The sequence below is a fragment of the Labeo rohita genome, chromosome 7 (assembly GCF_022985175.1).
Source record: "Labeo rohita strain BAU-BD-2019 chromosome 7, IGBB_LRoh.1.0, whole genome shotgun sequence".
Classification (NCBI taxonomy): Eukaryota; Metazoa; Chordata; class Actinopteri; order Cypriniformes; family Cyprinidae; genus Labeo; species Labeo rohita.
The window spans coordinates 39,472,378-39,496,808 of record NC_066875.1 but is presented as its reverse complement, the minus strand read 5'-3'; the positions used below and the strand labels follow the sequence as shown (position 1 = coordinate 39,496,808).

General features: G+C 35.5%; 2 protein-coding genes across 5 annotated transcripts in view; both read left to right on the top strand.

The window, feature by feature from the left end:
- Positions 1 to 16,810, top strand: part of LOC127168239 (NACHT domain- and WD repeat-containing protein 1) — a 31,458-nt gene extending 14,648 nt beyond the window's left edge. For 2 of the 4 annotated variants that reach the window (XM_051114891.1, XM_051114890.1), the window contains 14 exons: positions 923 to 1,051; positions 3,852 to 4,195; positions 5,692 to 5,825; positions 8,982 to 9,110; positions 9,203 to 9,450; positions 9,695 to 9,860; positions 10,122 to 10,323; positions 12,178 to 12,308; positions 12,407 to 12,534; positions 12,664 to 12,818; positions 12,948 to 13,154; positions 13,291 to 13,385; positions 15,543 to 15,667; positions 15,939 to 16,810. In XM_051114891.1, the coding sequence (XP_050970848.1) occupies positions 923 to 1,051; positions 3,852 to 4,195; positions 5,692 to 5,825; positions 8,982 to 9,110; positions 9,203 to 9,450; positions 9,695 to 9,860; positions 10,122 to 10,323; positions 12,178 to 12,308; positions 12,407 to 12,534; positions 12,664 to 12,818; positions 12,948 to 13,154; positions 13,291 to 13,385; positions 15,543 to 15,667; positions 15,939 to 16,198 (2,453 nt within the window). In that variant the 3' untranslated portion in view covers positions 16,199 to 16,810. Of the gene's footprint in view, positions 1 to 922; positions 1,052 to 3,851; positions 4,196 to 5,691; positions 5,826 to 8,981; positions 9,111 to 9,202; positions 9,451 to 9,694; positions 9,861 to 10,121; positions 10,324 to 12,177; positions 12,309 to 12,406; positions 12,560 to 12,663; positions 12,819 to 12,947; positions 13,155 to 13,290; positions 13,386 to 15,542; positions 15,668 to 15,938 lie in introns of those variants that run through there. The other 2 variants (XR_007828087.1, XM_051114892.1) reach the window with 2 other exon arrangements.
- Positions 16,811 to 17,385: 575 nt separating this feature from the next.
- cd68 (CD68 molecule) lies at positions 17,386 to 23,016 on the top strand. The gene is made up of 6 exons (XM_051114893.1): positions 17,386 to 17,565; positions 18,708 to 19,162; positions 19,290 to 19,409; positions 19,865 to 19,934; positions 20,447 to 20,617; positions 22,178 to 23,016. The coding sequence occupies exons 1-6, from the start codon at positions 17,520 to 17,522 to the stop codon at positions 22,315 to 22,317; spliced, it is 1,002 nt and encodes a 333-aa protein (XP_050970850.1). The 5' UTR covers positions 17,386 to 17,519; the 3' UTR covers positions 22,318 to 23,016.
- Positions 23,017 to 24,431: the final 1,415 nt, after the last annotated feature.

The following is a 24,431-nucleotide window of genomic DNA, read 5'->3' as shown; positions in this document are numbered from 1 at the left end:
ACTGCCCGCTGTTCTTCATAAAAATCCTTCTGGTCAAATTCTTTAGTGTTTCAGCATTTTGGTGAATTTGAACCCTTTCCAAAAATGATTGTATGATTCTGAGATCCATCTTTTTACACTGAGGACAACCGAGGGACTCATATGCAACTATTACAAAAGGTTCAAATGCTCACTGATGCTCCTGAAGGAAAAAAAAAATGCATTAAGAGTCGGGGGGTGAAAACTTTTGAACCGAATGAAAATGTGTATATTTTTCTTATTTTGCCTAAATTACATATTTTGTTTCATTTAGTACTGCCCTTCAGAAGCTACAGAAGATACTTACATGATACTTACAAGACAAAATAAGTTAAATTTACCCTGATCTTTAAACTTTAAAAGTTTTTACCCCCTGGCTCTTATTGCATTGTATTTCCTTCTGAAGTATCATTGAGTGTTTGAACCTTCTGTAATAGTTGTATATGAGTCCCTCAGTTGTCCTCAGTGTGAAAAGATGGATCTCAAAAACATACAGTCATTGTTGGAAAGGGCACAAAAATGTTGAAAAAACAAAGAATTTGTGGGACCTGAAGGACCAGCAGGCAGTTTAACTGTTTAGGAAAAACAAGGGATTCATGAGCAACTATCACTAAACAAAAACACAGCTGTGGATCATTCAGGTATACAACACATTTTGAACAGGGTCATTTTTCATAAATTCAACTATTATTTTCTCTTGTGGACTTTATGTAAATGTCTTTTATGTGAAATATCTTATTCAGGTCAGTACTAAATAAAAAATAACATGCATTTTGTATGATCTCTCTTATTTTGGTAAAATAATTACCATTTTGCAGCTTCTGCAAGGTGTATGTAAACTTTTGGCCTCAACTGTATATATAAAAATATCAAACATCATATCTCTGTGTATGTGTTGTTTCAGGCGACCCAAGACGATACTCTTATCTGCATGATCTGTTGGCACAATGCAAGAGCTCTTCTCTACCAGTTCTTGTGCCCTCCTACACCTGTCTGCTTCCTCCAGGTGGACTCGTACACACACACCTTTCAGGTACATGTATTGAATTTCTGGGCATCTGCTGGAGGGCTCCGTTTCCCAACCATTCAGTTAGTGATTTTAGTCAGTTTTGGCTTAATGTGTGTCCAAGTTCTGATTCCTAGATTAATTAATAATGTATTTTAAGTAGGGGTGAACAAAATATACCAGTAGACGCAATTAACTGGTAGAAAGTTGAGATTTTGGACTGTCATCTCTATGGCTGTTACACGTGCATGCAATGTTTTGTGCTACCTGGCGCGAGAAGGTACCTTTTCTAAACGATTAAAAATAATAGCTAGTGTGGTGGCTGCAATATAGCCTACATAAAACCTACCAACATCAGCCGTCATGACTTATCGCAAGAGGAAAAAATTCTGTTTTAGCTCCATAACATCGGTTAACAGAAACGCCATCATTTCACAATAGTTTACAGGGTTCCCACACCTTGGTTATCTTCAAATTCAAGGACCTTTCAAGGACTTTCCAGGTCCAGTACCCTCAAAATCAAGGACTTAATGGGGGGACCAAGTGAGAGCATGGTTACAGCTTCCGTGTGTCAAACACAACTATGCAAAAAAGCTTTTTTTTTGGCCAAATGACAGAGATCTGATATTCTATTTGTCGCATTTCTGTTTTGCATAAAACTGAAGAATATTCGGCTCTGCACCTGGGTGAGAGAAGTGACAAATCATGCTGGAGGATTTGCTGCTCAGCAGATAATGTGCTCATTTATGATCTTGTAAGACGTGGTCCCTTTATACGGAGTGATAATGATAGCGGCTCCCTGATGTGCGGAAATTATATTCAATATAAGAATGACTGCGTGAGCAGGCGGTAATGGCCCGAAATTCCGCAGGAGCGGGATCGATAAAACAGTCCCGCGTAGGGCTTTAATACAAAAACGCACACAATGAATGGCGACTGTAGAAAGCAAAAGCCAAATCCCAGACATTTTGGGCGATTTAGAAATCCTGGCCAGACGCATGTTTTAGGTCCAAAAAGAGGACATGTCCAGTGAAAAGAGGATGTATGTTCACCCTAACTACAGAAAAATCAAGCAAGCTAGTATGCATAGGGCATGACGTGCTGGCAAAATAACACTTTAGCGGACCGGAGTGAATAATATGGAATTCTTTCCAAAAAAGTTGTTGCACAAAATAAATTCAAGTACGTTTAAGGACCTGTATCTTATGTATGTTTATTTTCAAAAATTTTTCAGGGCCTTGAAATAGTGTTTTCAGATTAACAAACTTTCAAGGATTTTAAGGACCCGTGGGAACCCTGAGTTTATTTATAATATTTTATAATATTATTTATACGTTTTGTGAAAATCTGTAATGGAAACGCACTTAGTGACACTGGTGACAAGAATTAATCCTATGGTATCTCAAATTTTGATATCATAAAACCTTATTTAAAGGTCGAGATATATATTGTTACAATGAAATAAAATTACTCATATCGCGATATAAGAGTTTGGTCATATCGCCCACCCCTAATTTTAAGTGCCATATACATGACACATTATTCTCAAAAGCACTGGTCAGATTATAGTCTGAGAATTGACATTTTGGAGCCTTGGGTTTCTTTGGGAATTTCCTAGGTGGTTTTAGAGTAATGGTTTCAGATTTATGAGTAAATTAAGGTCTTTGGTCAACATTACATGAAGAGACATAAAATACACACATTCTTAACTCTATGTGAATTTTGAATTCACTGTATGCTTTAAAAATGTAAGCTGATAAGTTATCAGATACATACGACAGCAGTTGTCCAATGAATTATAGGTCAGTTAACAAGCACATAAACTCACATCCTGTACTTTGGTACTTCACACAAAAAGTGGGAAATAGTTGGGCTTTTTTAAAAAAAAAACCACCAGTGTTGTCATTGTTAACTAAAACTATTAAAATAGTTCAACTCAGTACTTGAAATAAAGCTGAAATTAAATGCAATATATATTTTAGAAGAATTTTTTTGAAAAAATGTAAATGTTGCCTTGCCAACTAACTAAATAGAGTATGTTTAAGTACTAAAATTATTAAATCTAAAACAAAAATAAAATAAAGCTAAATAGAAATGAAAACAACACATAACAAAATTACTAAAACTGAAATTAAGTTGAAAACTAAAAATACAAAAATAAAAGCCATTTCAAAATATAACTAATAAATACTTTGATAGTATATAAATAATGCAAAATAACACTGTTCAACATATGATATTCTTCTAAGACAGTGTATTGTGAGAAGTCATCTAAAATGACTCCCATAGATTCACTTTTTTATTTCCATTTCTTAATGTATTTCTTGCAATTCTCGAATACATGGATTGCTAATATGGATTTTATTCATAGTGCCAACTTGGTATTACTGCCAACTTATTGCCCTCTGCCAGCAAGCAGAAGAAGGAAGTGAGTTTATGCGGTTTGACGAATGATGTGTCACGTGGAATTAGGCACACAGATGTCTTGGTAGCATTTTTAAAGCAGTGGTTTCAAAATACACATTCAAGAATTGATAATGTGGAATTTATGTTGCCTAACAGCAAATCTGTTGAAGTGTTTTCAACCACATGTTATTTTACTAAAAACTAAAAGTGGCCTTTCTGAAACCCAACAGAAAACTCCATAGGGAACTCATGGTGAATTAGTCTTCCATTCTGGCCTACAGATTGACCTCACGTGAGAACAGCTCTGTAACGTGCCGTGATACTCTATAAAGTACTAAAAGCATAGAACTCTAAAATAAGATTGTTTATTACATAAAGGACAAATTATCTGTCCTTAACATCCTGACCCATATTTAACTAGGTCATATGAGTGCTGTGACAGCTCTGGCTCATGGTCGGCATTACATAATTTCCTGCTCCTCTGATGGAATGCTAAATCTGTGGCATCTGGATGAGCAAACGAGACCCGTGAGGTCCTTACCGAGGGCTCATGGATCTGCAGTAGACTGGCCTGCTGACTCGCTCGCCCTCTGTCTGGACGACAGTGTGCTTGTGCTGCAGATGGGCCACTGCCTGCAGGTAAGAGAAGTGGATTCTGGGAAGGTGCTGTACGTGGAAAAGGACTCTCTGGATGTTCCTGTGGTCACAACTGCCTGCAATGGACGGTTGCTGGTGGTTTTTTATGATGGAAGTCACCTGGTTAAGGTGAGACCTCAGACAGTCCGTTCTTCCTATTTGTACTGTACACTGTAAAAAATAATAATAATCCTGTTAAATTGAAAGTAAAAAGGCATATTCTTAAACAAACTGAATCAAAATCCAAAAAAATACCAAAATCAGCTTTTCGATTTACAGTTTACTGATAATAACCGTAATAATGAAGGTTGTATAGAAGGTAGTAAGCCACATGGTAAATCAAAGTACATAATTAGGCCCATATGATTTTGGCGTTGTGGAAAACAGAATCCAGTCATAAAAATGGAATTAACTGTATAATGCAGAATGTCACAGAATTTGTCAAATTTTGGAGGAATAAATCAAAAGTAGGTCAGTACACTTAAACCAAAATGCGATATAGACTAATGTCTATAAATATTAAGTGGCACAAAGACCAAATATTAATCATGCATGATCTGCATGTCTCTGTGTGAATGAATGGCGCAGACCCGTGATTTCGTTTACTACACATACTGAAGTGTGTGTGACGCCTGCAGTGATTTTAGCCTTTGCACCTCAGTATATACATGAGTAGATGAACACGTGAACATCATCTCTAGAACTGCTCTGAGAGTCACTTCATGAGAATTTTACCATTTCTTTAGAGAAAAACTATCCCCATATCATATACAAACAGAAACATAAACATCTTCATGGCAACCCGTTAAAATGAAAGTTAGGTTTAACTTGAAGAAATATATGACTTAATGTAATGATAGTACTTCTACTAATAATAAAATCATTAATAAAACATTATTTTATATTTTATATATTTTTTTGTATTTGTGAAATGAACGAATAAATAAATAAAATAATAATAAAATATATTTTTTTAATATAGTCAATTAATTAGTGATGCTTTTGACTATTAATTTAATAAAACAATTAAAATGGAATCCTGAATTATTGGAAAATTATTGGAAAATGCAGAATTTAGTCAAATAAAAACTAAATTTGACCAAAAATATTTTATAGTATATAATTTATTATTTTATCTTAATTAATTGCTGTTAAATTGTGTAAGTTTCATGATTTCATTTAATTAGACATGCTTTTTAATTAATAAAATGTAATTTAATTATTTAAACGGAATTTTGGTGAAAAAATAAAATGTATTTTGTCCTACTAATGTAACTAATATACATAAACCACCCAATAAACATTGACTATATATTACATAAAATGTAACAAAAACACTCTAATGTACATTGCTGATAATAAAGGTTAGAAGAAACTATATAAAATGTAATCTTATGTGATGTCATCCTTTTACTGTTTTTCACAATAAATTGCATGGTAATTTTACAGTTTTCACCTGCAAAAAAACATCGGTTTGACAGTAATATAATGTGACGTTTAACCATTTAGAGTTGTTGTATATGGTATTATACATTTAACCAATTAACAGCCATTGACATTATAAAAGAGTTTGACCAGTTATCAGTTCAGTTCTAACAGCTGTTTCTCTTTTATTCTGCTTCTAGGTGTTTGATCTTGTGGCGTCTTGTTTGCTGTTGCGTTGTGTAAACCTCACCCTTGAGTTTGAGGCCATCCACAAAGATCAGTCAATCTTACTGTCTCATCACTCTGTTAAAGACTTCGTTCTCTTCGCCTACAGGTTATTAGTACATTACAACCCACACACACGTTTTGATTAATTAATCATCTCGGTATTTTGTTCTTAAATAAAAAATGTGCTCTCACATAATACAGTACATATCCAATTTCCAGCCATGTGTGAAAACAATGACGCTGTCCTCGGACTGATTTATATTGTGTGGTCACATAATGTATTATTTAAGAGTCTGCTTCTCACCCAGCTCTATTGTATGTATTTGTGTAACGCTGTAGAAAAAATGTGTGAAGGCGTTCCCAGAAGCTGTTTATCTTTCTCGGATTTCATTACATGATTAAAAAGCATGGATTAATCAGGATAGATGACTGAAAGGAGTATTGAACCTTTGCTCCTAATGTGATTAAGCTGGAAGCATGCATACACGTAACTGGGTTAACTATATGAAACAGTCTGAGTTATTATTATTAAAATAACAGTAGTTATCAGAGCAATGGACACATGCAACATTCATCCAAATAATAACGGTCAGAATAAGGCCCTTGTTGTTTGCCAGTTCCCTTTTTTATCTCTCTCCCTAATGATTTCCTGTGTCCTCTCTATAGTCTTTGTCAAAAAACCCAAAATGATGAGTCATGTCATAAGGAATCAAATAGTTGACGTGATAAAAGAGTTCATTGTACTGTGGAAAAATACTGTCAGAACCCAAAACTTCCTTCCCAGTTAAATTCAGTAAATTACCTATTACTGAAACTAAGCTACAGCAGCAAACTAACTACTTCAGCAGCTTTCTGACCACAGATAGATTAATGCATTTAAACAAACAGCCCACATGTCAGTGACTCCTGTTGAGAGTTCAAAAACTTTACCCACAGGATAAATGCTATTATTACTGAACATTCGAGGAGGTTTAAGAGAAAGATATGGGAAATTGCACCCAACTTTGTGCTGTTTCCATTTGCATGTAGCACATGCTGCTTTGCATGTCCTCCTAAGAATCCCAGTGTTAGAAAACAGCAGCTGAAATGTATTTTTAACAATGCCCCTGATCATTTCAACCTGAAATTGTTTCTGTGGCACAATTCGGCATGGATTATTTAGTGAACGTGTCATAAAGTAATAAAGGCTTTGATCAAGAGGATGTTATTGAAGGATGTGACAGTTAAAAACTATTTTGGGATTGACAGCAAACATGCAACCTGTGAGTAACTGAAGCACAGCACTGTTACTCATGTCACATGCATAAGAGTCTTGAAAATATATACAGTACTGCTCAAAAGTTTGAGGTTGGCAAGATTTTTTTTAAAGGGGTCATCGGATGCCTATTTTCCACAAGTTGATATGATTCTTTAGGGTCTTAATGAAAAGTCTATAATATGCTTTGTTTAAAAATTCTCAATGGTTGTGTAAAACAACACCCTTTTTACCTTGTCAAAATGAGCTCTCGCAAAAATCATCCCATTCTGAGGGATTGTTCCTTTAAATGCAAATGAGCTCAGCTCGCCCCGCCCCTCTCTACACTCTGTGGAGTGACGTGCTGCTCTGAGAGAGTGTTTACTTTAGCCGCATTTAGTCGTGTTTACCCGCGAAACTTGCTAACTAGCATGTTATTAGGAAAGGTGATTGCAAAGATTCATAAAAAAAACCTTATACTTACTTCTGCTGTAGGTGAAGCTGGATTACAAATGATTTGCACAAATATAGACTCATTTATGTAGATCAGGAGTCACATTCCCTTCACAAACAAACGTAATCCACTGCATCTTCAGCGGCTCAGATGTCGGGAATAAATGACGACCACTAGTTATGTTATGTTACAGTTATGTTGCTTAATATTTTGTGGAAATTGATAAGTTTTTTTCAGGACTCTTTGATGAATAAAAAGTTAAAAAGAACAGCGTTTTTTCAAATAAAACATCTTTTAACATTATAATGTCTTTACTGTCTCTCTTGATCAGTTTAATACAGCATTGCAGGCATTAATTAAAAAAAAAAAGAGAAATCTTTCTGATCTCAGAGATTTGAACATTAGTATTTATTTATTTATTTAATATGGAAGCCCGTATCCGCCACTGAATAAAAAAAGGTTATTGCGACTTTTTATCTCACAATTCTGCTTTTTTTTTCCTCAGAATTGCATGATATAAACTCACAATTATAAACAGTTATAAAGTCAGATTTGCAAAATATAAACTCACATTTGTGAGAAATAGTCAGAATGTGAGATAAATACTCACAATTCTGATTTTTTTTCTCAGAATTGTGATATTTACCTTTGCAAATGCAAGAAACAAAGTCAGAATTGTAAGTTAAAAACTCACAATTATGACGTTTTTTTCTCAGAATTTCTTGATATAAACTTAGAATTGTGAGTCATAAGGCCAGAATTGCGAAATATAATATAAACTAACATTTGTGACAGATAATTTAAAATGTGAGATAAAAACTATTATGATTTTTTTCTCAGAATTGTGTGATATTTACCTTCGTAAATGCGAGAAGTCAGAATTGTAACAAAAAAATCACAGTTCAGACTTTTTTTCAGAATTGCATGATATAAACTTGCAATTGCAAGTTATTAAGTCAGAACTGTGCGATGTAAACTAACAATTGAGAGAAATAAAGTCAGAATTGCGAGATAAAAACTGATTTTTGAGGGGGAAAAGGCTGAGTTTATATCACAGTTCTGACTAAAAACTTGCAGTTGTGAGAAAAAAATCACAATTCTGAGAAAAAAGTCAGTATTTCACAATTCTAACTTTATTTCTCACAATTTTACTTTATTTTTCAGAATTGTGACTTCATTCAGAATTGTGAGTTTATATCTCACAATTCTAAGAAAAAAGTCAGAATTGCAAGTTTGTATCATGCAATTCTGAGAAGAAAAGTCAGAATTGCGAGATGTAAACTTGTAATTTCAAGAAAAAAAGTCAGAATAATCAAATGTTTTTTATACTTCAGCAGCTTTCTGACTACAGATAGATGAGTTTACCTTTTTTATTTTTTACTCAGTGGTGGAGACGGGCTTCCATAACTTAAGGAGCAAACATTTAAATAAAATAATTTTAAGGGCAATGACAGTTTGGAAAACGGCTATTAAAACGAATTTATGACTGGTAAAAATAGTTTAACAAACATTATAGGTGAGGCCTTACTTTCATGCTATTTCTTGTGTCTTTCTTGTTCAATTCTCATTTGCAGGGATGGAGGAGAGGCAGCAATATTCAGCGCTAAAGGTGGAGTTGTGCCGGTCACATTAAAAGCTCAACACCCTGCAGCATCTATACAAGCCGTAGAGATCAGCTCACAGTATTTACTGCTGTTCTGCAGGTAATGTTAACGAATAATTCACCCAAACATGCGACCCTGAGTCTCACCCTGAGATATAATATCCATTATATCTGTCTCTTTGGTTTTTACAGGTACCCCTATAAAAGACACAGTGAAATCATTCACATTGAACTCTTCAGCACAGCATCCTTCCAGTACCTGCGCTCTATCCTGGGTTGCAGCCAAGACTACATTTCCCAGGTCACCATTGCAGGGGGCGGGTCCCACATTGTGGCCTTTTGTCCCGCCCCTCACAGCGCCACCACAGAGATTATTATCTGGAACCTAGAGACTGAAGATCATAAACATATTGCACGGTTTCCGGGCCTGTTGGCTCATGGTTAGTCAATAAACCTGTAAAATATTATTGCCTTCAGTACTGAACAGCTTAATGACTCTTTTGTAAAAACAAACACACATTGTTTGTGTTCAGTCTCATAACTGTATTGCAACACATATATAGATATAGATATTTTATTATAAATATATACACATGGCACAGTTTTAGCCATGTCTATTATGTTATTTTTTTAACTCAGCAGTGTTTGTATGTGTCAACATGGATCTTCTTCACCATGTTGCAGGTGTGTGTTCTGATCTGCGATACTGCGTGGGTTTCTGCCTCGGAGAGCGATTCTTACGCATGTGGAATCTAGGATCCAGAATAAACGACCAAACACTCACATACAACGTGCACAAAGCACACAGTGACGGCACAGCCGAGATTGTAACCATGCACAGATATCCAAGGTACAAGGTCCACTGAACAGCTCACATACATATGGCCATGTGCAATTTATAACTGTAAAAACAATGAGTCAGCACAAGATATTTTTGAGGACCAGAATGTTTCTAGCCATTTTCTAAGCATGATCTAACTATAAGATCCTCAGTTAATGCTGTCGGCACCACATAGTAAAGCTTTACTGTAGCAGTAAAATTTCTGTAACAGTACTAATGAACTGAATGTGTGTTAAATGCACAATAATAAATACACATTAACAATAACAGGTATGTAGTGTGTCAAAGCACCCGTCCCGGTACTGTGAGGATCTGGAATGTGGCGCGGACGCGATTCAAGGGTCATCCTGTGCAGGTGGAGCATGGCCTGTTCTCGAGTTCAGACATCGCTCTTGTACGAGACCTCAAACTCTACATACTGTCTGACCGCGGTACCGCCAACTTCACTGATACACCTACATCTGTCTACCAGGTACTTCTGCGCACACATGAAGATATTATACAGGACCTATATTTATGCTGGTCTGAAACCCCTGAGATCTGTCACCTCAAATTGAAGCTGATTGTATGGTTTTTGACATTTGAATGCAGTTGTTTATGTTTATCAACCATGATAAACATAAACTCTCTAATGAATTAAAACACATTGCTTTCGGTGACTCATGAGATGCCTCTTCACAAGGATGAAGGACCATTGTTGTGTTCGAATACAGTTTACAATAAAATGGATCATTAGCTATTTATGATCAGTGTAATTTATCAGTAAATCAGTCAGATTAGTAAAATGTGAAAAAAAAGAATAAAGGGGAAAAATAAACAAAAATGTAAAAAAAAATGTGGAAAGCAGTGTTATTTTAGTAATATTTATATAACATTATAGTATTAATTAATATTGTGAATTAGCTTTTTTATATTTTTAGTTGTATATGTTTTCATTTTTATTGTACTTTTTTTTCAATATTTTAGTTTGGCTTTATTTTTATTTTAGTTTTAATGATTTTGTTACTTAAACGTAAAAAAATATCTTTCTATCTGTCTATCTATCTATCTATTATTTATTTAATTTTATTTAACAAAAGTTTTATGAAAAGTTATGATAACATGCAAAAATGTTGAGTTGTACATGACATTTTAAAAACACTTGTGAGTTTATTACACAGTTCTGAGAAAAAAGTCAGTCAAATTTTTACTTTATACTGTCATTGAGTTAGTGTACAAATATTTAGGTCCAGCTGGATTCAGTAGGCTACTTGTAAAGTACAAATTCAACAAATTTTTAGAGGCATAGTTCACCCCTAAATTGAAATTCTGTCATAATTTACTCATGTTGTTTCAAACCTGTATGATTCTCTTTTTTTGTGGAAAAAAATAATAATGTTTTGGTTACCACTGACTTCCTTAATTTGGACAAAAACACACTGAAACATTTCCCAAAATAAGCTTTTATGTTCCACAAAAGAAAGCCGGTCAAACAGGTTTTGAACAACATGCCGGTAAGTAAGTTATGAAATTTGAAGGGGTCAACGGATGCAAAATTTACTTTTACATGTTGTTTTAAACATAAATGTGTGTTGGCAGTGTGTGCACACGTCTACCCTATAATGATGAAAATCCACCCAGTGTTTATAATAACCCCTTAATAATAAATAATATAATAAATAATAACCCCTTTTTCAAATCAAGCCATTCTCAGATTCGCAGCCGTGTGACATCACACAGACCAAGGTCGCTCCCACGATTGTTGATGGACACTGCTGTCTTACCTTAGACCCGCCCCGAGTGAACTGTAAACTGTCCGCCATTGTTTTGACCAATTGAGGTGTTTTGTTGTTGGATGTAATAATGAACATAGCAGTCATCATTTACTTCCAACATCTGAGCCGCTGAAGACACAGAGGATTACTTTTGTTTTTGAAGGGAATGTACCCCATGATCTGCCTAAATGCATCTACATGTATGTCCGCGTGAATCATTCGTAATCCAGCTTCACCTACAGAAGATGTGAGCATAAGGGTTTTATATAAATCTTTGCAAATCTCAGAAAAGTCTCAGAGAGAACCGCTTGTCACCAGAAGACAGGGGAGGGGTGAGCAGAGCTCATTAGTATTTAAAGGGACATGCACTGAAACGGCTCGCTGTGAACAGAGCTGTTTTTGACGAGATAAAAAGGATGTTGTCTTACCCTTTGAAAAATTTGAAAGCATGTTATTAACTTTTTTATGAAGACCCTAAAGAATCATATCAACTTGTGGAAAATGTGCATCTGATGACCCCTTCAAATCTTTGAGTAATGAAGTACAATTACTTATTGCACTGTTTTCTGTAGACATTGCTGGTGTATGACCTTCTTAAAAAGAGCTACATTAAGAAACAGACTGGACTGTTCATCGTGCCCTGTCCTCGACAAGACTATCGGCTCTTGGAAGGTGAAATACTGCTGGGCCTTTCAGAAACGCGGTAAGAACTCACTTCCTCATTCAGCAGAAACAAAAAATTACTATATTGCTTAGTCTACTTGAGTAATATTCATGAGGTTGCATGGGTATTGCACATAGGGATCATCTGATCTTGTGGGATCTGGACTCTGGCTATATCAAAGGACGTATCAAGACGTCCTACAAAGAAACCGTGCTCTCCAGCATGGACAGAGATTCCCAGATTATGTCCTCAAAAGAGAAGACGGGTATTAAAATGAACATAAACATCATGTACTTGAGTTTACCGTTGCATATACAGTGTCTCAGTCCAACATAGATTTTCATACCATATTCAACATAAAAGAAACAATCCTAAGTCTAAACTTGTTACATAGGCCTAGTAATGCCATGGGACAGGCGCAGTGAAACCCAGACTGCAAAAAGAAGGCGACAGGAGCGTGAGGTGAAGAGAGAGAAAGATGAACAGCAGCGCCTTGAAAAAGAGAAGTTCAACTCTATAGACCAATATCTTCTCAGCGGAGATGAGCAGGTAGAAAGACAATTAAGCAATAAACAAAACCACTAAAGTTCTCTGAGCTATAAAATAAAAAAACATATGTGATCTACATGCAACTGAACTGAAATGCATCGATTCTATCTCTTGTTCTCTCTCCCTCAGGTGGTCATATGCTCATACTTTGCTCATCATCTCAACGTCTTCAGTGTAGTTTCTGAGGAGCATCTGCACACCCTGGAGGACCGCTGGTCCCTTTTGAGTCTCCGTACTGCCGCGATCACTCACACTGGAGGGTACTTGGTGGTCTCCAACTATAGTGAGGCCCAGCATGCTCCATACCTCACTCTTTGGGACACACAGCAGGGCAGAGTATGCTCATCTGTTTAAAAATGTCTAACATTTTTTTCAATCATATTACTTTTATTAAAAAGAAGTGAGCACATTGCTCATGTAATTCATCTTCCCTATAAATTCAGTAAGATAAATGTGCTATGTATATGTAAAGGTGCGGAAGAGATTAAAAAATGAACCTGGAGTCTGTTGCATTGCTATAAGCGATGATGCCTACAGAGTGGTTTTTGGCATTGCTGGATTCAACAAGTATGTGCCACCCAAGTACCCAAGTTCACTTGTATAATAGTTTATAAATTATAAAGGCAACACTTTTGTTTTTGCCCCCATTTTTCATGAGCTGAACTCAAAGATCTAAGACTTTTTCTATGTACACAAAAGGCCTATTTAATATTGTTCGCAAATCTGTCTAAATCTGTGTTAGTGAGCACTTCTCCTTTGCCGAGATAATCCATCCACCTCACAGGTGTGGCATATCAAGATGCTGATTAGACAGCATGATTATTGCACAGGTGTGCCTTAGGCTGGCCACAATTAAAGGCCACTCTAAAATGTGCAGTTTTACTGTATTGAGGGGGGTCCTGGGGGTTCCGAAAACCAGTCAGTATCTGGTGTGACCACTATTTGAACACATCTCCTTCGCATAGAGTTGATGAGGTTGTTGATTGTGGCCTGTGGAATGTAGGTCCACTGCTCTTCAATGGCTGTGCGAAGTTGCTGGATAGTGGCAGGAACTAGAACACGCTGTCGTATACGCCGATCCAGAGCATCCCAAACATGCTCAATGGGTGACATGTCCGCTGAGTATGCTGACCATGCAAGAACTGGGATGTTTTCAGCTTCCAGGAATTGTGTACAGATCCTTGCAACATGGGGCCGTGCATTATCATGCTGCAACATGAGGTGATGGTTGTGGATGAATGGCACAACAACGTCACGGTATCTCACGGTATTTCAAAATGCCGTCAATAAAATGCACCTGTTTTCATTGTCCGTAACATACACCTGCCCATACCATAACCCCACCACCACCATGGGCCACTCGATCCACAACGTTGACATCCGCAAACCGCTCACCCACACAACGCCATACACGCTGTCTGCCATCTGCCCTGTACAGTGAAAACCGGGATTCATCCGTGAAGAGAACACCTCTCCAAAGTGCCAGATGCCATCGAATGTGAGCATTTACCCACTCAAGTCGGTTATGACGACAAACTGCAGTCAGGTCGAGACCCCAATGAGGACGACGAGCATGCAGATGAGCTTCCCTGAGATGGTTTCTGACAGTTTGTGCAGAAATTCTTTGGTTATGCAAACTGATTGTTGCAGCAACTGTCTGGGTGGCTGGTCTCAGACGATCTTGGAGGTGAAGATACTGGATGTGGAGGTCCTGGGCTGGTGTGGTTACACATGGTCTGCAGTTGCGAGGCCGGTTGGATGTACTGCCAAATTCTCCGAAACGCCTTTGGAGATGGCTTATGGTAGAGAAATGAACATTCAATTCACGGGCAACAGCTCTGGTGGACATTCCTGCAGTCAGCATGCCAACTGCATGCTCCCTCAAAACTTGCAACATCTGTGGCATTGTGCTGTGTGATAAAACTGCACATTTTAGAGTGGCCTTTTATTGTGGCCAGCCTAGGGCACACCTGTGCAATAATCCTGCTGTCTAATCAGCATCTTGATATGCCACACCTATGAGGTGGATGGATTATCTTGGCAAAGGAGAAGTGCTCACTAACACAGATTTAGACAGATTTATTTAAGAGAAATAGGCCTTTTATGTACACAGAAAAAGTCTTAGATCTTTGAGTTCAGCTCATGAAAAACGGGGGCAAAAACAAAAGTCAAAAGTGTGTATATATATATATATACACACACACTACAAGCCTGCATTTATTTGGTTCAAAGTACAACAAGAAACAGTAAAAATATTTTTACTGTTTAAACTGTTTTCTATTTGAATAAAAATAACTGTTTTCTATTTGAATATATTTAAAAATGTAATTTATTCCTATGATTTCAAAGCTGAATATTTAGCATCATTACTAACACTAAATGTGACACTAAAGACTGGAGTAAAGATGCTGAAAATTTTGACATTTACATTTTAAATGAAATATATTACATTTTAAAATATAACCAATTAAAAAAAAGATATTTTAAATAGTAAAATTTATTCAAATTTTTACTGTTTTTGCTGTGCTCTGGATCAAATAAATGCAGGCTTTGTGAGCAAAAGAGACTTCTTTAAAAAAAAAAGCATTAAAAAGAACCTTTTGACTGGTAGTGTATTTCTATTTAAATTTTTATATACATGTAGCTCATGAGAACATGAGTTATTGTTGCATTTATCTTAAACATTCTTTAAAAAAGAACCTTTTTTCCCCCCCTAAAACTTAGGTTAAAAGTATGGGAGCCGTTCCGAAGAAAACATAAAACAATCTCTGGCTACGGAAGTTTAAATCTTAACTGGTCCAGCTTGCTTTTTATCGCTGACGGACAATCCAAGGCTATTTTATTATCAGGTACTGTAGACCTTTGCTCATACCTGTGTTGACTTGTTCTAGATGATATCAGTTTTATCTAGGTCAAGAATAAGTTACAAACTTTGGTAATCTTTAAAGTTTAGTATGGGATGTGGTGTCTTAGAAAAGGGTTTTTGCAACTTCACAGTAAAATAAAACATTGTTTTTGAGTTTGAGATACTAGAACGAGATAGAAAATTGCCAACATCTGCGAGAATGCCTTATTTATATGGGATGCATCTTTCAATCCTTCATATTATTTGTTTAACAGAAGCAGTGAGCATGTGGGACCTAGACAATGGAACGCTGTTGTCTGTCTTCACACCTGACTCCAAGATACAGACCATTGCTCAGCATGGACCCAACAACAGCACGCTGCTTTTGGGCTTTAGTGACATGTCTACTCTAATCAGCATGACAGTCAGCAAACAAGATGCACATACAAAATCCAACACTGCTCGTGGAAAAGACCTGTTTGGGGAATCAAGTAGCAGTGAAGACGAGGAAGATGAAGTAACAAACAAGAACTGATAGGAAAACTGGATATGTAGTGTACAATATAGGTTTTTTATCAAGAACTAATTCAGCCTGAATGAAAATAAAGGACTTTATGATCTCTTCCATAAACTTTGTCTTGACCTTGAGGATTCAAGGGATAATTTTAGCTGCACACTGAGAATGCGAAAGTATGTGACTTCAGTCGTTATGTCTAAGATGAAAAATGCAACGCATTACGATCAGCACTTCCAGTGCTTGTTTTTCCACATACTTACCAGAACTTCCACGCCTTACCCTACAAGTCATGAGATCCAGAGGTTACGGTAAAACAAATCTCAGGATGTCTGTGCTATCACGTTTCATTATTTCAATGTATTTTCCTAGACTTTACATATATGTATATTAAAAGAACAAGATGTAATAGCATGTGGGAGTACTTTGACAGTTTGGTGTGTTTTGGGACATGCTTAAACAGACTCACCTTCTGTAACTGTCATGCATGGTGAGCATGAGTCAAATTTTCACTTCCTGCATTTGTCACATGTCACATGATAGATAGCAAAATAACAACTTCCTGCTTTTACTTAATCTGTATGGAGTTTTTAACAACTGTATTTATATTATCAAGGCAAATAAAAATTAACTGATGCCACTGTTGTTTTATTTTCTATTTATTTAAGGGCTTTCTGTCTTTATTTATTGGAAAGTATGACTAAGAGAGGGGTGTGAAATCAGCACATGACCCATTTTTTTTTGTTAAGGTTACACTGGCTCGCATAGACTTAAATGACACCTAAAAACATAACATTGACACTGTAGAAGATGTGCTATTTGCAGTCAGACATAATTTATTTAAAATGTAATTTATGTAAAATGATTGGGGGTATGAATGTCTATGATTTCAATCATATTTTCTTCAGTACACTATATGTGAACATTTTAAAGAGGGGGGACATGTCTAAACAACTCATCTATGTATGACATCTAGTAAACAAGACTATCAGTGCATCTGATTCAAAGACGAAAATCTCATAAAAGCAGCTCTAAATGTTCCAACAAGAAAGACAGATGTAACAGTGTCAAAATCCTGTCATCTGTTAATTTTCGTTTTCTACAAAGCTAACTCGGTCACTGTATTGAATTTCTGGGACGCTGAATGCCTCACTAGAATTGTGATTGGACAAACGCTCGAAGCTAGTGTGGAAAGGTTGAACTTCCTTCACTTTATCAGTGGTTTCGTTTCAGGCGAATAAGTGCAGGGTGCGACAGGCTTTCAACAGCAGATACTTGCGCCGCTTTTACAGCTCACAATCCAGCGAGTTTTTGTGTCAGGTACCTCGGAATAAGGACTAAAATGAAGCACGGATTATTATTCATCGCGCTTTTCATTGCTGCAACAGGTAAAGTTGATAATTTCACTGCATTACTCGATTTAAAATATGCATTTGCCATGTGTTCACCATTAAGTGAATACTGTGGTATTTATGTACTTTGACATAGCATAGTGCTGAAAGATTCCTGAATTGCACTGAACTGTAAATAACTTCAAAGATTACTAAAGGAAGGTGCAGTGGCCAAGAAAAGGTGTAAACCAATATCAAACAGACTCTATACAGCAATAAGGAAGTGGTTGTGTTCAAACACATAATGTTAGCTGGAACCCAAAAACGAATTAATGTTTAAAATTTGAACTCAGGTTTTACTCATGAGAACGTTTTTAATAAATAAAAACACATGAAAGAGATTTGCATTTTGGCATACTTTTCGGGGAAATACCATATTGTTTTTCTTGAATAGGTATTAAAACAAAAACCTATGGTCATTTCTTTTAAATATTATTTCGATTTTACGTTAAAGTTATGTATATAACCACAAACACTTCCTTATTGCTGAAATCAGTCAGTTTTATTGCACCTTTTTTGGACATAGAACAATACGTATTAAGTAATCTTTCAAGTTTGCTCCCAGGTTAGTGCAGTTCAGTAATTTTTCAGTACTATTGTATTTTTATATTGTATATTTTCTCTTCCTTCTCTTAATATTTAAAATGGACAAGTGCAGTTCACAAGTGTCTATTAAAAAATAATAGATCTAAAATGCATTTATTTCATACTAAGTATAGTTCAAGTTTAACTTTCACTAAACCGAAGAGAAAGTCAGTCACTTTGTCAGCACTTAGATTTCTTTTATGCTGCTAATCTAATGATCACACATCACGTGAAATCGGCTGTATTATCACATTTCCCTGTTGGGAAATTTTGAAGTGTGTGCACTTGTGACAGCGTGCAATAGGGAGGAAGTGAATGTATGTAAATAGCACTCCATCTGTGTCCAACAGATGAACACTCTGTGCATAGTGTCTATTTTTATTTTTTCATGATTGATTTTTATAAAGGTAATTATTGTTTTGCTTTGGTTTAGCTTTTTTTTATTAAAAGCAGAATAATTGTTCTAATTGAGGATGTCACTGAAGGTTTTGTCAGATTTAGCTCCCATTTGGGCAAAAAATCCTCACATTCTCTATCTGCATCTTTTTCCTCAGCTCTCACTTCAGGTGAATATAGTTCATCTTACATGAGTGGCACCTCAAACTCAACAACTCAGGCCACGAACACAACAACTCAGGCCACGAACACAACAACTCAGGCCCTGAACACAACAACTCATGCCCCGAAAACAACAACTCATGCCCCGAACACAACAACTCATGCCCCGAACACAACAACTCAGGCCACGAACACAACAACTCATGCCCCGAAAACAACAACTCATGCCCCGAACACAACAACTCATGCCCCGAACACAACAACTCATGCCCCAAACACAACAACTCACAACCCGAATACAACAACCCACAGCCCACCCACAACAACAGCAATGCCAGTACCAACACCACCTACCAACGTGACAACCGGGAAATATAATTTTACTGATGGAAAAGGCATACCATGTATTATGATGGACATGGCAATCGGAATCCGTGTGAACACCAGTGGGGTAAGATGTTTTTTGCTGGAGTGAGAGCTCAACTCTACATCCAAATGTGATTCTTATATCTAAATCTACCTTGTCTTTATTCAATATAAACATTATCTGTTGTTCTGAAACATTTCTGTCTCTCTAGGTAAATGGCACATTCATTGTTCAGCCAAGCAAAACTAATGTCAGCGGAGAATGCCAGGAAAAAGTAGCTACTCTCACTCTTACATTTGATGAAGGTTCAATTTCCGTACAGTTCCAGAAAGTAAGTCTGTTTATTGATTTTCAACAATAGTCTGTTCTAAACGATGTCATGCATGCATTTTATCAAAATGGTCATCATTTTGTTGTGCTTCGTCAAGAAGTGTCAAGAAATCATTTCATAAACCATGTCGACCTTTTTTAATCTAGAAGATTCATTTAGCATTGCAGTTAGTCAGCGTGAGGCCAGTGGCCTTTACTGGCGAAAAGAGTTTATGTCTCTTTCAGTGCAATCTAAGCTTGTGTGGTCTGAAAAATGGGAACTTTGAGGCCGTTTAGGAGGAAGTATAAAAGACTGCATTATTTATTTTCTGTCTGATAGCAACCTGTATCAGACAGAAAAAAGGTAACCAGAAGGCTCACAGGGAGGCACCAGGTGTTCTTATATTGTGTTTGTATTTTTTATTTATTTTTTTTGTTAACATTTTAATTATCTATTTTTTTTTTTTGACTTTCCAGAATGAGACAACAAAAAAGGCCTATCTCAGATTTGTGCAGTACGACTTGACCTATGCTTTCAAAACAGGAGGTAAATATATGACTAGTACCATTCACCCACAACAATACAGTTTTCTGCAGTTTATTCCCAGGACTTTGGACTTTTATCTGTGTAGTTAAATAAAGAACGTATCTAAAATCTTATTTGTTGCTCAAAAATCTACTGAAGATAGAATTCTTGCTTCAAAATATTTTTTAAATCATATAAATAGCCAAGCCTCAATAACACTACGCCATGGAGGTCAACCAGTTTGGCAACAGTAAATGTCACATTCTGACAAGAAAGAATAAGGAAGTATTAGTGTCTGGTTTTTGGTTACGGTAAATATTATCTTTCCCTCACCTTGGAAAATCTATGTATGTACATGCATTTCATTTAAAATTCAAAAACAATAGCTTTATGACCTTGCAAAAGAACCTGCAAATGATATTTAGTTGTTCTATCTGTGTGAATGAACTAGTAATGGAGATGTTTTGACTATCACAATTAGTTTTGTACACATCCATGCCAACACTGATCAACCTATTTTTATTTTTGTAAAGTTTTAAGCAATTACTCAAGTGAAAACAGGTCTCTTGAGCTGTTTTCCGTGGATCTGGGTCACTCTTACTCCTGCCATGCTGAGACGCTGTACATGGGGAATGGTGTGAGTCTGGATCTGACGCATAACAGGTTTCAGGCCTTCGATATCAAAGACAAACAATTTGGACCACGTAAGTATAGAGTGATGATACTTCAATATCTTCATTATAGATCTTTGTTACAAGCTACATCAAGTTATGCTGCTATTGGACTATACTCTTTAGCTTTTTATGCACAGTGTATCGCATGTCCTAAATACTTCATAAAGCTTGTTTACAAAAATAGCAAAAGCGTTATGGCAATGCAAAGGAGCTGGTTAGACCAGCTAGATGACTTTATACAACTGGCACTAAGTCCAAAGGCCACCTAACATATTATTAACTAATATGGATCTTATTTCCTGCATGTTTTATTATGAAAGTCTGCTGCTTTTATTAGTTTTTTTTTTATATTATTTGACATGATTTGTTAGCTTTAAAAGTCATGCAAATTCAAATATTATCTTCAGCACAGCTGAAAATGAGCATGTTACTGGCCACTTGTGAATAAGTGTCATGTATACACTGCCCTCCAAAAGTTTGGAAACGCCCTAGAAAAGTGAGGTTTTGGACAATGTTGGCATGATTCCTTTTTAATTTGTGATACTTTTGCACTGATAAGGGACAACAGAAACATTACATAAACAGTTTATACATAGAAAAAACTTAAATTGTTTGATTCATTAAAATATCCACCATTAGCAGCTATTACAGCTCTGCATAATCTGGGCCTAAATTCATTGTATTCTAAACTTAATTTGCAAACAATTGTTGAAGGTATTATGGTGTGCTGACCCAAAAATGTTTTAAAAACCTGGGTCAAGTTTAAACCAGTAACCAGGCATCACAGCTGGCAAAGAGCATGTCTGACTTTGACATGTATATATTGCCATTATTATGTAATCAAAATGAAAATTATTATTGCTGGTCTTCAATGATAATGTCAAGTTATTTTAATGTATTTGCAGCAAAAAAATGATAAGGATTTATGCTGATATCGTCCAAAACCACACTTTGCCAGGAGTGTTTCCAAACTTTTGGAGGGCAGTGTATCTGTCCTACTCAATTATTGCAATTTAAGTTGCATAACATTGCAAAAGTGTATTCCTAAGAACTTTTTGCATAAAGTGTTATGAATACTGTGAATTTGAAAATAATACTCGGCTCATGAACTGGTTTCCACATACTATATTGTGTAGAAGTAGGCATATTTGGACGCTGGGATATTGTTTTCATTTGTCATGCATCTCCAAGCAATGAATGATGCACATGTTTCTGCGTGAATTTGTTGTGTTCAGAACGACTTGTAAGTCCTCAGTCGTTTTAGTGTATATTAGTAAAGACCATTTTTTCCTCTGTAACTGTTTACAAAGTTAGTAAGCGTATGATGCCTAGTGTTTTAAAGGGATAGTTCACCGAAAAATGAAAATTATGTCATTAATTACTCACCCTTATGTCATTCCAAACCTGTAAGACCTGTAAGACGTTCATCTTCGGAACACAAATTAAGATATTTTGGATGATAGTACTATCCCTTTAAAATCTGTTCAGATTTGAAAAGTTGTGTAGTCTATAGCAGCTTTTAATTTTTAGAACCAAAGTTTTCATTTTCTTTTCTTACAATGAGATGCTATGTTTTTGTTTGTACAACAGCTGAACTATGCAAGGCTGATCAACCTGACTACCGCGTTCCCATCGCCGTGGGCATAATCCTCATCATACTCATCGTCATTGTAGTCATTGCTTACCTTATCAGCAGGAAACGGCGGACTGATGGGTACCAGTCCCTATAGAGGCCTACAACGTGTGATTTATGAGAATACCAGCAGTTCCATTTTACAGGAATTTAAATGCTGTTATGTATGCCTTAAGTGAATGTTACTTATGTATACGGATGAACACGGATGGCCTGGGATCTGTCCAAACAATGTTTACTATGCAGGGACAGTCTGCCACATCCTAACACAAGCTGAAGTTGTCATCATACTTTCTACATCACCATAAGATCAGAGAAAGAAATGGCTTAGTACATGCCTTATTTAGCCCTCCATTGTAAACTAATTACCTTTTTTCAAAGAACCTTACCTAACACTGACATTAGAGAAGGATGCGCATAATCTGCAGTTGCTCCATCTTAAGTGTGTGCTTTTTTCTATCTCAGTCGCTATCACACATATGTTCAGTTTTCTGTGATAGGCTGCTAAACCATTGTTAATCTGATAAATATGTACAGTGCTTTATCCTTTCCAAAGGGGCCTTAAAAGCAAAAGGGATGCACAAAAGGGAATTCATTTGCTTACATTGTGCAATTAATAATAGAAAATTTTTTTTAAAGCAGTTGCATCCTGGCATTCATTCTGTTGTGCATTTTTTTCTGTTTTTAACCTGAAGAGCTTTACTATGCTGTGTTGATCTGAGGCTGCATTTATGCACTGAATATTGGGAGTAATGTGTAATTTTGGTGACAAATAAAAATAATTTGTTAAAATAAATCAGTGATTACGATTGTTTTTTATTTAATATGCAGCGATAAATGCATGGTCATGGTAACACATTTAAATTTGTTCTTGTTTAGTGTGTCTTTCTCACACAGCGTTGTTTTGTGTTACAGTATGTGAAAAGCAGTTCACTCACATTAAATAATTTCGTGTGGATTACCTTGTGTATCAGTGGAACCAACGCAAACTGGAGACCGAGTTCATGTGAATTCTGTGGTGTTATCCTGGAATAAGCGCTTCTGAAAAGGGAAAAACACAAGTAAAAAGAAATAAATGAATAAATAAATCTGGAAATAAATACATGTTGGAAAAATACATAAATGCATAAATAAATAAATATAAAATAATTTAAAAAAATATATATAATGAAAGAATAAGTAAATAAAAGTTAAAAAGAATAAAAATGAATACAGAAAATAATAAATAAAGACAAAGGATAATAAAAAATTATTTCATGTGGATTACCCTGGAGATTTTGGTTCACATAACCAAGTTCATTTGAATTCTGTGGGGTTATCCTGGGATGAGCACTCCTGAAAAGGAAAAACAGAAATAAAAAGAAATAAATTAATAAATAAAGCCGTCAATAAATACATGTGGGGAAAATAAATAAATAAATATATATATATACACTACCGTTCAAAAGTTTGGGGTCAGTAAGACTTGTAATAGTCTTTAAAGAAGTCTCTTATGCTCATCAAGGCTGCATTTATTTGATTAAAAATATAGAAAAAAAACAGTAATATCGCAAAATGTTTTTACAATATAAAATAATGTTTTTTATTTTAACATACTTTAAAATAGAATTTATTCCTGTGATGAAAAGCTGAATTTTTATCAGCTGTTACTCCAGTCTTAAGTGTCACATGATCCTTCAGAAATCATTCTAATATGCGGATTTATTATTAGAATGATCAATGTTGGATAATATCAACAGTTGTGCTGCCAAATATTTTTTGGAACCTTTTTTTCAGGATTCTTTCATGAATAACAAGTTTAAAAAGTATAGTGTTTATTCAAAATATAAATATTTTATAACAATGTAAATTATTTATTATGAACTTTTAATAAACTTTTAATTATTAACTTAATACATCCTTGGTGAATAAAAGTATTAATTTCTTAAAAAAAAGAAAAAAAGAAAGAAACAATAAAAATGTACTGACCCCAAACTTTTGAACGGTAGTGTATATATATATATACATATATATATATATATATAAAATGATAATAAATAAATATAAGAAAACTTAAAAAAAATAAATGAATAAGTAAATAAAAGTTTAAAAGAATGAAAATAAACATAAAAATAAATACAGAAAATAATAAAGACAAAAGGTAATAAAAAAAATAATTTAATGTGGATTACCTTGTGTATCAGTGGAACCAACGAAAAACTGGAGATTTTC